The sequence below is a fragment of the Benincasa hispida genome, chromosome 2 (assembly GCF_009727055.1).
Source record: "Benincasa hispida cultivar B227 chromosome 2, ASM972705v1, whole genome shotgun sequence".
In the NCBI taxonomy this organism is placed as follows: Eukaryota; Viridiplantae; Streptophyta; class Magnoliopsida; order Cucurbitales; family Cucurbitaceae; genus Benincasa; species Benincasa hispida.
Window position 1 is genome coordinate 49,654,613 of NC_052350.1, and position 13,543 is coordinate 49,668,155.

General features: G+C 30.8%; 1 protein-coding gene across 3 annotated transcripts; it reads right to left on the reverse strand.

Annotated features, from left to right (window-relative positions):
- Positions 1 to 4,377: 4,377 nt before the first annotated feature.
- Positions 4,378 to 10,877, reverse strand: LOC120072346 (12-oxophytodienoate reductase 3). 3 transcript variants are annotated; one of them, XM_039024821.1, is made up of 6 exons: positions 10,679 to 10,877; positions 10,435 to 10,575; positions 6,468 to 6,598; positions 6,043 to 6,225; positions 4,617 to 5,242; positions 4,378 to 4,521 (listed from the first exon to the last, which is right to left on the reverse strand). In XM_039024821.1, exons 1-6 carry the CDS (start codon positions 10,756 to 10,758, stop codon positions 4,519 to 4,521), a joined length of 1,164 nt encoding a protein of 387 aa, XP_038880749.1. In that variant the 5' UTR covers positions 10,759 to 10,877; the 3' UTR covers positions 4,378 to 4,518. The 3 variants fall into 3 exon arrangements, with proteins under 3 accessions (XP_038880749.1, XP_038880748.1, XP_038880750.1); XM_039024820.1 differs by having other exon boundaries at positions 4,378 to 5,242; XM_039024822.1 differs by having other exon boundaries at positions 4,378 to 5,242; positions 10,435 to 10,589; positions 10,679 to 10,837.
- Positions 10,878 to 13,543: the final 2,666 nt, after the last annotated feature.

Sequence of the window (13,543 nt, forward strand, 5' to 3'; positions counted from 1 at the left end):
CTTTGTGGAGGATGTTGTACTTGCGCAGTAGCTCCTTGATATTGCGATTGACAAAGTTGAATCCTTCATCACTTATGATGGCACGAGAAGTGCCAAATCGAGTGAAAATATTTTTCTTTAGGAACTGGGAGACTACCGCTGCATCACTTGCGGCGCATGTTATTACCTCTACCCACTTGGAGACATAATCGATGGCCAATAAAATGTAATGCTTGTAATGCGAGGGAGGGAATGGCCCCATGAAATCAATACCCCATACGTCGCATGACTCAAGCTCCAAGATATTGTTCATTGGCATTGCGTTTTTCCATGAAATGTTACCTATGCGCTGGCAGTGATCACATTTCATTGCATAGTCAGCCGCATCCTTGAATAATGTAGGCCAAAAGAATACACTTTGCAAAACTTTGGCTGCTGCCCTCCAAAGTTCCCAACATATGGTGAGTCGTGGCATTGTGACAGTATGTGTTGTTGAGCAGCATTTGGTACACATAATCGAAAAATCTGGTCTGCACCTCTTTTATACAGATTCGGTTCATCCCAATAATAATGTCTACATTCATGCTTGAGCTTCTTCTATTAGTGGTAGATGTAATCTTGCGTTGTTTGGACAAAATAGACAAACACTTAGACAAAATTTTGAAAAGAAGGTTTGAGCAGAATTTTGAAGGATAAAAGATAAAACAGTGTTATAGCTATGAATTAACTAAGTGTTAGTCAGAAAATACAAAGTGTGGGAAATGCTACTAAGTGTATGCATATAACTCATCATGGCAGTGCAATGAATAATGCAAAAAATAAAAGATCAAGAACATCGCAATAATTGACAAAAGATGATAAAGAAGAGGCTATTGCGTAGGGAAAGAATTGCTACTTAGTTGTATTAAAAATTAACTAAGTATACAAGAAATTACAATCAACGCAATACAAAACTTTTTGCATGTACAAAGAATCAAGTAATCAACTTCTTTACCTAGAAAATCATGAATGAAATTATCTTATGTTTTTTATTCAGATGAGTGCACGATTAAAAATTAACACCACGCTTCCATTAACGCAAATACATTTTTGCTAAGGACGGGCAACAATGCATGTATCACCGCAACACACCCCTTAACTCAACGCAGTTTTGGACGGGCACACGGTATTTCTACTAGCGCAACACTACCTCAACATAGTGTGTTTTCGCTAAGGACGGGCTAACAATACATACGAGNCGCAACACTACCTCAACATAGTGTGTTTTCGCTAAGGACGGGCTAACAATACATACGAGCGCAACACACCCCTCAACGCAATGCATTTGGGTATAATGGACACAAAGTGTATCTATTATCATGAAATGCACCCATCATCGCATTGCATACCAATTTTTTTTTCCTTTTTAATTCATCAATGCAAGTCACAAGGACCTTGCAGTATTCATTCTCTTCTTATGAAACAACCATTCACCAAAATACAAGAATAACACATTTAATATCAAAAAGTCAAGAAATTAAAGAGAACATGGAAATAAACGCAAGAGAATTAAGTGAAAGAAAATAAATTCATAAAGCATTGAAAGCAAGTTTAATGAAGCAATAAATGACAAAATTCATGCAGCAATAAAGACAATAATTAAGAAAGCATGTAAACATAGTATTGAGATATGAACCAAAAGATAATTTTCTGTGATGAACGCAATCCACACCTCCGCAAGCGATCCAGCTTGTCTGCACAATGTCGTCAAGGACATTGTTCACCTCCTTGCCTCATACTGCAGTGTGTACGAGAAGAGATACAATCTAAGTCCTTCTGGAGTCACACCGGGTATGGAGAATGCACTGCACATGTCTACAAACCTTGTATTCTCTGCAATCGTAGGTCTTGAAATTCTGACGCTTAGTCTGGTTCTGATGTGCTCCTGCGTGAAAAATATACCTGATCCCTGGGTCAGCTTAGATTTCTGGATCACTTCAGTACTCATAAACCGTCAGACTACTCTTCACGATAAACAACCAGTACAAAGAGATCTGTCTTGCAAAATATCACAAACGTGCTCAACACTAACTATTAGCAATCCCCGACAACGGCGCCATAAACTTGTAACGCTAAAATTTTAATTCCTTGTTATGCATGCATGTGTTGATAGATAATGTGCTACAAGCTCATGTCCCCGACAACGGCACCATAAACTTATAATGCAAAGTGTAATCTTAATGTTTAGTGAAAGTAAAGGATGATAAGAAAATGAAGATGGAATCGAAGGAAATAGAGGAAATGCATTGATCACAAAATGTATTAATCTCTTAAGCCACAATGTAATACAATACAGAGATAGAAGAGATATGGAGGGTCAGATGGGCAATGTCTTGCTTCCATCAGATGTGTGTCAAGGCTGTCGGTAGTGCCATGGATGGGGGGTGGAGTAGTCTCTCTCAAGATCTATCTCCGGCAAAGCTCCAGTCGTCACTCGGAATGGTAGGAGGAATGAAGAACTCTCAAGAATATCTTCTCACACTTTCGTCTGGATCACAAGGATTTGCCCGAAGGCAGAAGCTCGGATCCCTTCAAGTTGTGTTCTAAGGCTTCTATTTATAGAGCTTGATCACTGAAAGCATTAATGGTCCTTCTCTGAAATTCTACAGCTAACGACATGATGGACCTGCTCTAATCTCTGCTGCTAACGGCGTGGTAGGTGAAATGTCAACATCACCTTTTGATACTCCCAAGGTATGCATTCATGCTTGGTTTCTGAAGTATCATCGCATTCCACCACCCTTGCGTTCATCTCTCTGTTATGATTATTACTTTGTAGCCGCAACCTTTATGCGATGGACGCATGCGGTTGATGGCCGCAACATTCATGCATCGAACGTATGCGTTCACCTCTACGATGGCGAGATTCATCGTCACATGCAATCGATTCATGCATTAACTACAAAAATAGACAATTGGACGCAAAATAACGCATAATAGTGGGTTAGCCGAGATTTTCATTGCTGAACAATGCAAGCTCACTTTCTCATGAATTCTTAGTACAATCACCGCATATTCTACTTAACAACCCTCATAATTCTAAATAAAAGGCTTATAATAACGTACATTTCTGCCCGTCATCAGCAACAATTTCTATATAGTAAAATTATAGTAGATAAAAAGGTTTTCCAAAAATCAACAATAAATTAGTAATGAGGATTAAATTTCAAATTTATTAAAAGTAAAGTGACTAAAATTGGGTCATTTAAAGTACAGAAACTATAGCCTAAAAAAAGGGGGGAATTGGAGTGTATGGCGGAGTTTGAGGTTTCATTCTGAAAAATGACAAAACCGTCTAGAAATAAGAATTATGGCAACTCATGTGACATGCACATGACCACAATTTTCTAAATCCCTGATTTTGCAATCTCATGTCTTCAATCGTTGTTCAGCAACTCTTTCTTGAATTCCATCATCTTGGCTAGCTTTTAACGACCACCCTCACTAGGTTGCCGGTTTTTTTTCGCTTGCACACATGTTTTCTGCTTTTATTTCTACTTTGAACATCATTTTCAACAATGACATTCTGGGATTGATAGTGTTTAAAGTTAGCTTCAAGATCCAATGAGCAAAATAGTCACAGGGAATGAAGATGATGAGAGACCCTACAACTGGTTTAGTGTCAAAAGCAATCATACTTCCAATGGTCACGTCGTCATGAAGTTGCAGTAAAATCAACTTTGCTCTTCTCACCTTGGAGGAAATCTTGTTGTATACATTCATAAGTTTCTAATGACCCCCATAGACTGCTCGTCATCTTCCCTTGCATAAAGGACCATATTGGGTATTTTTAATTTTGCTTCTGGAATGTTTAGATACTATGTATTTGTGGTTCTAGAATGTCTAGGTAGAGTGTATTTGTGATATTCATGTTGTTTTTTAAGGAGCGTATCTATGCATTTTCATTTGTACTTAATTTTGTTGTTTTAGGATAGTTTTGTCATTTACTAATTAGTATTTTTTATTATACAAATTTGTTTTGCTATTTTTATAATTTTGAAACTTTTTTGCCATTTTTCCAAATGAAACTTTAAAATTTGATGTTTCTCTTGTCAGCCCAAAAAAAACTAAAATTGAACAAATATGTATCAAAAAGACCAAAATGGTATTTTAACATATATGTATGTGTCTATATATATATGTATATGTGTCTATATATATACATGTATATGTATGTATATGCATATGTATCCATATATGTATCTATATATGTGTATATATATATATATGTATCTATGTACGTATATATATATCTATATATGTATATATTATATGTATCTATGTACGTATATATGTATCTATATATGTGTATATATATGTATTTATGTATGTATATAGCTAGCAACACTTCCATACATCTGAGTGCGTAAGACATATCAAATTAGAGAACTATTTTACATAATTTGTAAAACAAATACAAGTATTATGATTATAAATACAATTAGGCAGTACCCAACTTGTATTTCCTCAACTCTTCCAAGATCGTGATAATACTTCAAATCACTGAGAAAATTACACTAAAATATAAGAACCTCAAGAATATTATGCTCAAAACAGTCCAATCAAAGGCGAGAAAGAGGCTTATTTTCATCACTTACACTGTTAAGAAATGGGTAATCTGTATAGCCAACAACAGGATCTTGTGTATAGAAAGTCTTCCTAACATACTTGTTCAATGGTGCACTGAGCTTAAATCTCAAAGCCAAGTCAGGGTTGGCAATGAAAAGCCTACCATACGACACCAAATCTGCGTCTCCGTTCTCGATTGCTTCCATTCCTAGTTTTCGAGTGAACCCGCCGCTGCAAATGAATGTTCCTTGATAAGCTCTTCTTAAAGTCCTCATAAACTCAGCTTCCTCGTCTTCGCTTCCCGGCCTGCCCGACTCCGTCTGGCCATAGGCTGTGTACCGAGGCTGAGTTACATGGAGATAACTTAGCTTCGTGCCAACTTCTTGTTGGAGTTTGTTGAGTTGATCGACGACATGTAGACCGAGCTTGAGAGGATTGGAATCCATTGCGTCGAGGTGGTCGATGGCAGGAGAAATTCTAACACCAACTCGATACGATCCAATGGCAGAAACTACTGCTTGAATTACCTTCAATAAGAACCGAGATCGGTTTGTGAGAGATCCACCATATTGGTCTGTTCTATCATTTATACCATCTTTTAAGAATTGATCAAGGAGGTAGCCATGGGCTGAATGGATCTCAATCCCATCAAAGCCTATTGGTCATAACATAAACATCAAATTAATTATCAAAATTTATCTCAAGATTGCTAATTGCAAGGCATCTTTCTTCTTCCCACAAAAATGAAATATATTGGCAATAAATTTATCTCAAGATTCAATTTAATAACTATATGTTTTTTTTTTTTTTGTGAAAGTTCTGTTTACTTTCTTACCGTTTCTTTACTATGGTTTTTATCTTTTCTAAGGAAATATTTGAATTTATAGCCAATTCCAAAAACAAGAAACAGACTTTTAATAGCTTGGTTGTGGATTATGAAAATAACCAGATGACCAAACAAAGAAAGTATTCATAAGTTTAATTTTCAAAAAATCAAAAATCAAAAATCATGAATCAACGCCTCATTTGGTAACCATTTGGTTTTTAGTTTTTAAAAATTAAGTCTATAAACACTTATTTCACCTCTAAATTCTTTATCTTGTTACCTACTTTCTACCAATATTTTTAAAAATCAAGTCAAATTTTGATAACTAAAAAAAATATTTTTAAAAAACTTGTTTTTGCTTTTAGAATTTAGCTAAAAATTTAACTCATTTATTTAAGAAAAATAAAAATAATGGTAAAAAATGAGAAAAAATAGGCTTATTTTTTAAAAGTCAAATGATTATCAAACAATGGACTGGTTCGTTTTAGATAACATATATTTCCAAAACACAATTATTTTCTAATATGAGATTCAGAAAAAAAATGTTGCAGAATGCGAAATCAAGATTCGTCTCAATCAGCAGATAATTCAGAAATTGTAAGTGAAATAGGTGTTTATAAGCTAACTACCTGCTTGAATAGCATTCAAAGCAGCATGTCGATACTGCTCAACCACGGCCTCGATCTCGTAAATACCAAGTGCTCGTGGGCTTGGATATGTGCCATAGGAGCCATCAGGAAGCAAGATTCTCCACCTCTTTGAAATGGGTTTGCTTGTGGATGAAATCGGTGGCATCCCACTAGGTTGATAGACTATGAGTTCATTCAGAATCATCAAAATTAGAGAGATCAGGAAGGAGATAAGAGATTGATTGCTAGTTTAGTTTACATATTCATGTCAAGCACAAGTTAATGCAAATAAATTTTGAGTGAAATATATCAACTTCATTTTTAAGCATATAAATGCATATAAACTTGTTGACTTTAAAATTTCCTTTTCGTATACTAATAATATGTAAGTTAATAAACATATCCTTGTCAGATCATAGTTGTACCTTGGTGTGAAGCTCGGCCTACGTGCCAGAGTTGACAGAAAATAATGCTGCCTTTGGCATGAACAGCATCCACCACTGGTTTCCATGCTTGCACCTGTTCGTCAGTGTAAATTCCAGGAACATGTGGAAATCTGCGAAGTTCAGTTTATTAGATACATGATTTAACTAATAATCTAACTATAAAGAAGGAATTTTGTAGAAAATGTCTAGGTCAGTTCGGACACATCTCAACTAATTTTACTAGACAATTCATTGTACATTGAACACATTTCCTAACTTTTTTGTTCTACCTATCGCCTTTATTGACCACTAGATCTACATGGTTGTTGATTTTGTAAAAAGAAAAATTGTAAAATACGTTTAGGAATAAATTATTTAATGTTCGGTTAGCCACCTTATGAAACTGAGTTAAAAAGAAAAATTGTAAAATACGTTTAAGAATAAATTATTTTAATGTTCGGTTAGCCACCTTATGAAACTGAGTTTTATGTCATTAATATTTTATTTAAAAAGTGATTTTAGAATCTATGGAATCAAAAAAAAAAAAGAACTACCCTAATAATAGGTTTTTTAAGTAATTCTATCTCAGCTTGTTTGGATTGCATATACCATTTAAGTCTAGATAATTAATGTCTATGTCAGGATATATAATAAAAGATAATCAATGTCTATGATTAAGTATATGTATTTGTTTTACCCATTTTATAAATATAAACCAAAATAAAATAATTACATAAAAAATATTAAAACAGTATTGATAATTTTATACTTTTAATTGATTTTGAAATGGTATTTTTAATATAATAGGTGTATGTTTCACTACTCTTGAAGATAAAAATTATAACTAATTAATTAAATGTAAGAGAGCAAATTGATATAATCATAGATTAAATTTGATATTATTAAATGTTTAATGAAATTAATTGATTAATTAATCAATTCAAATAAAAATAAACAAGTATTTTTAAAGTAAACGTTAATTAAAAATGACGTTGTTAACTAAACCATTTAAATAAGTATTAATTATTCAAAATAATAAAATTTTATCTTAAATAGTAAACATAGTATCAAATGTTAAAAGATAAATATATTAATTAAATTTTAATAAGTCTAAAGAATATATTTATATCTAATAATTAATTAAAAACAATTAGAAATAACTAATTAATTAAATTATATTTGTATTGTTCATCTAAGTATAAAAAGCTCACATATATAAAGGATATTAAAAAATCTATGATTAAAAAAATAGATAATAATATCTTTAGCTTTAAAAAGTGAAATCGTGCCAAACAAACAATGTATTAAATATTTATTTGAAAATTCATGACAAAACACATGAAACAAACTAGTCCTAAGAGGTTAAGATTCAAATTCTCACCTTTAATGCTGGTAAAAATATAAATGTTTCTTGTTTTCTTTATTACAACTATTGTAGGGTGGGGGATTGAACTTCCGACGTCTTGGATTGGAGTATATGTCAATACCACTGAACTAAGCTCATTTTGACATAAATAGTTCTTGTTGAAAGCTATCGTCAATATATTTCAATTACATCTAATAAGATATGGACCTAATGAACATTGTTCATTCAATATGGAACACTATACAATATAAGTGGAAGCCATGCACCACATAGTTGGTATGTTGGCATCCCAGCTTAGCTAAATCGTGTTCGTGGGATAAATCGTGCACCACATACACTTTTCATTAATGTACACAATTTATACCATTTATCCTATAGTTCACGATTTAACAACGCCATTTTTTTTAGAATAGTTTGTCAACCATCCTATTTTTGTTATTATTTATTTAAATTACATTATTTTTAAAATATTATTAGAAAATCCATCTAGAGTTATACCTATTTTTAGATAATCTATCAAATTATTCAACTGTAGCAAATTCTTTTTTCTTCTGCTACACCAGTCCATGATGCACTAACTTTTATTGAAAGAGGCCTTAAAAAGAAGAAAATACTTTAATAAATTGGCAGTTAGCTTTCTCAAAAAAGTAATAATAATTAAATAAAAATAAGATTTGGCTATTAATGCCAAGGGCCATTCCTATTGGTTTGTTTATATTATATAAAAAATAAATATTGATATACACATTACATTCAAGAAAATCTGCTATTACTGTATACATTAATAAATGCTGTAAGACTCTGATATATTACTATACACAGATGACACTTCACAGCTTCTTAATTCAAATTAATCAATTTCTTTTTATGAGAAATTTTTCCGAATTTTATTAAAAACTATGGGCTTAAAAAAAAAAGACTAGGGTCATTTTCAATGTTTAGAGAGGAGAATGATGCACAAAATATAAATATGAAAAGAACATCTATCGAAATTTAGCTTAGCATTAATTATCATATGCTTCTTTTTTAATGTTAGAAGTTCAAACCAGCGTATTAGTAAAATTAATTTAGCTTAAATAAATTTTCTCAAAAAAATGAAAGAGTAAAAAAAGAAAGTTGGTCCTTTCTCTTTCAAATTTGCGATTTAATCTAAACATTATAAATATTTTAGAAACGATAATTGTATACACGTTAAAATTGTAATATAAAGTACTACTCCAAAATGGTTTTTTTAAAATCCAAAATGGTTTTTCTAAAATAACTTGTAGATAATAGATTAATAATATTCTAAGTTTAATGTTTTGTATTTCTTATAATATTAACGAATAACAATATTATCTTTATCTAAAAATTAATTTTTTTCATTTATCTATATTTATTTAACAATAATATATATATAAACTTGCTAATATTGATATTTTTAATAAAAAAAGCATTTTAATTAAGTAAACACATTAAATTTAAAAAAATTAAAAAAAAATATATATTCATTTCCAAATTCACAATGTTGAAATTATTAAAAATAAATGGTATAATTTTGAGTATATTATAATAACATTAATATGATATTTAATTTTAAACGAGTAAATAAAGTATTTAATATTCAAATTAGTCACATTGAAGAAAACAAAAGTATCCATATTTCTTAATCTTAGACATCAACCATCTCGATAATTATTGAATTTTTTTTCTTTTTAAAGTATGATATTCAATCCAGCACCTAACCTAAGCTACATAACTCTCCAAATCAATCGAAAAAATATCTAATACGACGATATTATTAAACAAATTCCATACTGCCTAACTTGAAAAAAATAGATTAAAAATCACTTTTGATCCTTGAACTTTTTTTAGAGTAATAATTTAGTCCATGTACTTTGGTTTGTAACGATTTAGTCTCTATACTTTTAATTTTATAACAATTTGGTCTCTGAACTTTAATATATAATAAGATAGTCCTTATACTTTCAAAATTGTAACAATTTAGCCCCTCAAATAAAAAAAAAAATCAAAATTTGATATCAATTTTTAATATTTTATAATGTAGATTTTATATTTTACAAAAATATTAAGTCTCTAATCGATCTGACGATTATTTATGTATGAAATCTCATTAAATTTTATCATTAATTTCTACACTAGAGACTAACTTGTTACAAATTTTAAATTACATGGACTAAATGATTATATTGTAAAGTCTAAAGTTTAAAGTCTACATTGTTACAAAATTAAAACATAAGGACTAAATTGTTATAAACTAAAATTGACCAAATCATTATTTTTATAAAAGTTTATAGAATAGAAGTAATTTTTACCCAAAAAATAATAATAATAATATGTTAAAACGTGTTAAATGCACATATACGATTGCAAATCCTATAGGTTACTTTACTTGTTAAACTTGTAACGCTACGAGATGGTGTAATTACCAAAATAACCCTCCTCCCAAGTTATCAGTGATCACTATCCATGTCAGCAGCAAAGTTGTGGGACCCAAAGAACACTAACTCACCAATCAACCCCACCACTTTGCCATAATAATTACTCTCATACTTAATTTACCAAAATAGCCCTAAGTGGAATCAAAATTTCGAAAATTACCCAGCGGCGGTGGCGGAGATCGAAGTCCCTTCGCTGATCAGAAATCCACCGTCGGTTGACCTTTGAGTGTAATATTCGGCCAGCGCCGCCCCCGGAATTCCATTCAAAGCTCTACATCTCGTCATCGGCGCCAGAACCACCCTGCAAATCGATCCCTATATCAACAATCATTCAAATTAACACTAACAAACAATCGAACTCTCTCTCCGAAATTGACCAAAATTAGGGCTAAAACTGAAGAAACCTGTGAGAGAGATCGAACTCCCCCATCCTGAACGGAGAGAACAACGAGACGCTTCCATTTCCAGTCGGAGCTTCAGCCATTTGCGATGAGTTCCGATCACATTTCGCCGATGGTAACGAGATTCAAGAGGTTTTTCGAGATCCCGCTCTTACAGAAGGCGTTTTGAGTGAGTGGGAAGGGGAAATTTTGATGAAGGAATTGTAATTGAAATGCTTGCGACTGGTCGGCGAAGGAGATAATGATCGGGTGCATCCGGATCTAGAGTTTGGCGTTGCGTGGACGATCACTCGCCGCTGGATGGATCTTGATTGTGTAGGTTGGTGGGTCCCAGTCGAACTTAGGGTTTGAAAACTTTTTGGATTATGAATATTGTTAAATGGACGGCTTGGTGGCTTTGGCTTTCCACGCGTATTTTAATTCCACGTGTATTTAATTCTTTTTCTTTTCTAGAAAAAATCGCCAATAATCTTTTTTTTCTTTTTACAAATTTGTGAAGTTTGTACCACAAATCCGAGGCGGTACCTACCTAGACGTTGGAAGATCGATCATCATTCATATAAATATTGTAATAAAAAAATTTAAGTTGAGGGTACAAATTTTATATCGATTAAAATATACTCACTTTGATTCTTTTTTTATAAATTTAAGTCTCATACATATTTTATGAACAGAATAGAAAATAGATACAAATTGATCAACTAATAAGAGTTTAGGTTAAAAATGACACAATTATTATTATTGGTCCAGGATTTTAAATGATGTAATCTCAAAACCTATGAATATAACTTGAAGAGATTTATTAATTTTTCCTTTAAACTTTTATAGATATGGTAATCTTAACTTTAAATTTTTATTCGTGAATAGAATTTCATATACAAAATCATTAATAAAAAGTTTCCCATTTGTATTTAGTGAATAAAGCATTTATCTTAATATGAAGTTATGATAAAAAATGATAGTTAAAGAGTACAAAAGTTAATGTTAATAAGTAAAAAATTTCCATGTATATTTTGATATGAAAGTTAACGAAATGGTAAGAAATTTTTTAAAACTTAAGTAATTTTTGGCTCGCAAATTAAATTGTATCATTGAAAAACGAATATATCTTTACAACATGTGTTTGCATGTCCATGATATAAGTTTGCTGACCTAATTAGTTAGATAGATCTATAATACATCTAGAGCATAAAATTACACTCTCATTTTTACTATAATAGTTTTAGAAGCTTAAAAAATGAAGATTTCAATTGAAATATTTTGTAACAAAACAATATTTTGAGTTTATAGGTGACTATTTCTCCATTCATTCATTTTTTTTTTTTTTTGTTAATCCCATCCATGCCCCTGGCTCCAAATATAGATGCTACAAGTTTAGTCTTCCATTTGGGCTACACAAGAGCTTCCTTAACAACATATATTAATTTTTTAATTTAATCACATATATTGCAATTTGAAATAGATTGTTTAATGTATATAAAAAAAATTAAAACAAATATAAGACTATTATAAAGATTTGTTTACTATTTAATATAATTTCGTATTTGAAAAAAAAAATAATTATTATAAATTTTATCCTTTGAAAATGGTTCGAATTTGATTCGCAATATCATTTTATTGCACAACATTTATATACATAATGAAACATTCGTTAATTTGTAATAAAAAAAAAAAGGCTGGAACATCAAAACATATTCATATCTATTTAGTTCAATAATAAACGGTTTTATTTTTTATTAGAAAATGTATATGCTTCTTATTAGCCAATCATATATACAAATAAAAATCTAAAAACCTAGAAAGAAACATTCTTTCTTTGAAAATTAATGGTAAACAGGAATATCTTATTAATTAATTAATTTAATGAAAAAAATTAATCCTACCAAAATTGAGAAGAAAAAAAAGTAACAAATATTTAAAAAGTGATAAGCGCTCACAATATTTGATATATGCAAAGTTAGATATCCTTTCAGAATTTTTGCAAACATTCACAAATAAGTCTAACTTAACAATTGATTTCAACCGAGAGCTTAGTTAGAAGAATGAATAATTCTTAGATCAAATTTAGCATCTATGATTGTCACTCTTAAATCCTAAGATAATTCGCTCTAAAATTTGTTTGATCAAAACCAATCTAATAAATCAGTTTAATCATCAAATTTTAAACAATATTTGAAAAAGACCACCAAAAGGGGCTAAAAAAACACAAAGTTTTAATAATTTCATTAATCTGAATTTTGAATAGAATCACAAGTCATTTTAAACACCAATGGACATTCAAAAGGTCCAAGAAAAATACAAATAGCAGAAAATAAGTCACAAGAACTTGAAACTCATTTGCATATTAAATAAGAAGTCAAAATGCAAAACTAAAAATGTAGAAATGATTCATATAGTTTTAAATAACTCCTTTAGAAAGCGACAAGTTTGATATGCACGTTTGACAATGTTTGACATTACAAATTCCAATGCAATGTACACTTGACAACTCTTCCTTCACAATTTATGCACAGTTTTTTTGTTCTTTTGTATACTTAACCTGTCATCTTTCAAACTATGCAATTTTTTCGGTGTCATCTTCACTCCATTGTCTTCAAGATTCATTGAACTAACAACATACATTAATTTGTACTTGAAAATTTTTGTTTTTTCTAGTGCATTAGTTTAGCCTTCGAAGACGTAGTGTGGAAGCCTCTTGAATCTTTTTTGTTTTACTTTTTGTAATAGCTCTTTGAGATATATACAATAGATAAATGGTTGGATTGTAAAAAATAACTAGTCAAAATAAATTTTAAAAATGAAAGGAAAGAGAAGAGAATAGAAAATGAAAAATGATTACTATGTGTTAAAAGGGAAAATATATATATA

Bases quoted from the DNA above. Each gene is read 5' to 3' on its own strand.
- LOC120072346 (XM_039024820.1), bottom strand. From the start codon at position 10,758: ATGGCTGAAGCTCCGACTGGAAATGGAAGCGTCTCGTTGTTCTCTCCG. The intron at 6,599-10,434 runs GTAATTTTCGAA...TGAACTTCGCAG, and splicing joins ATCTCCGCCACCGCCGCTGG to ATTTCCACATGTTCCTGGAA. The intron at 5,243-6,042 runs GTAGTTAGCTTA...TATGACCAATAG, and splicing joins TTTGAATGCTATTCAAGCAG to GCTTTGATGGGATTGAGATC.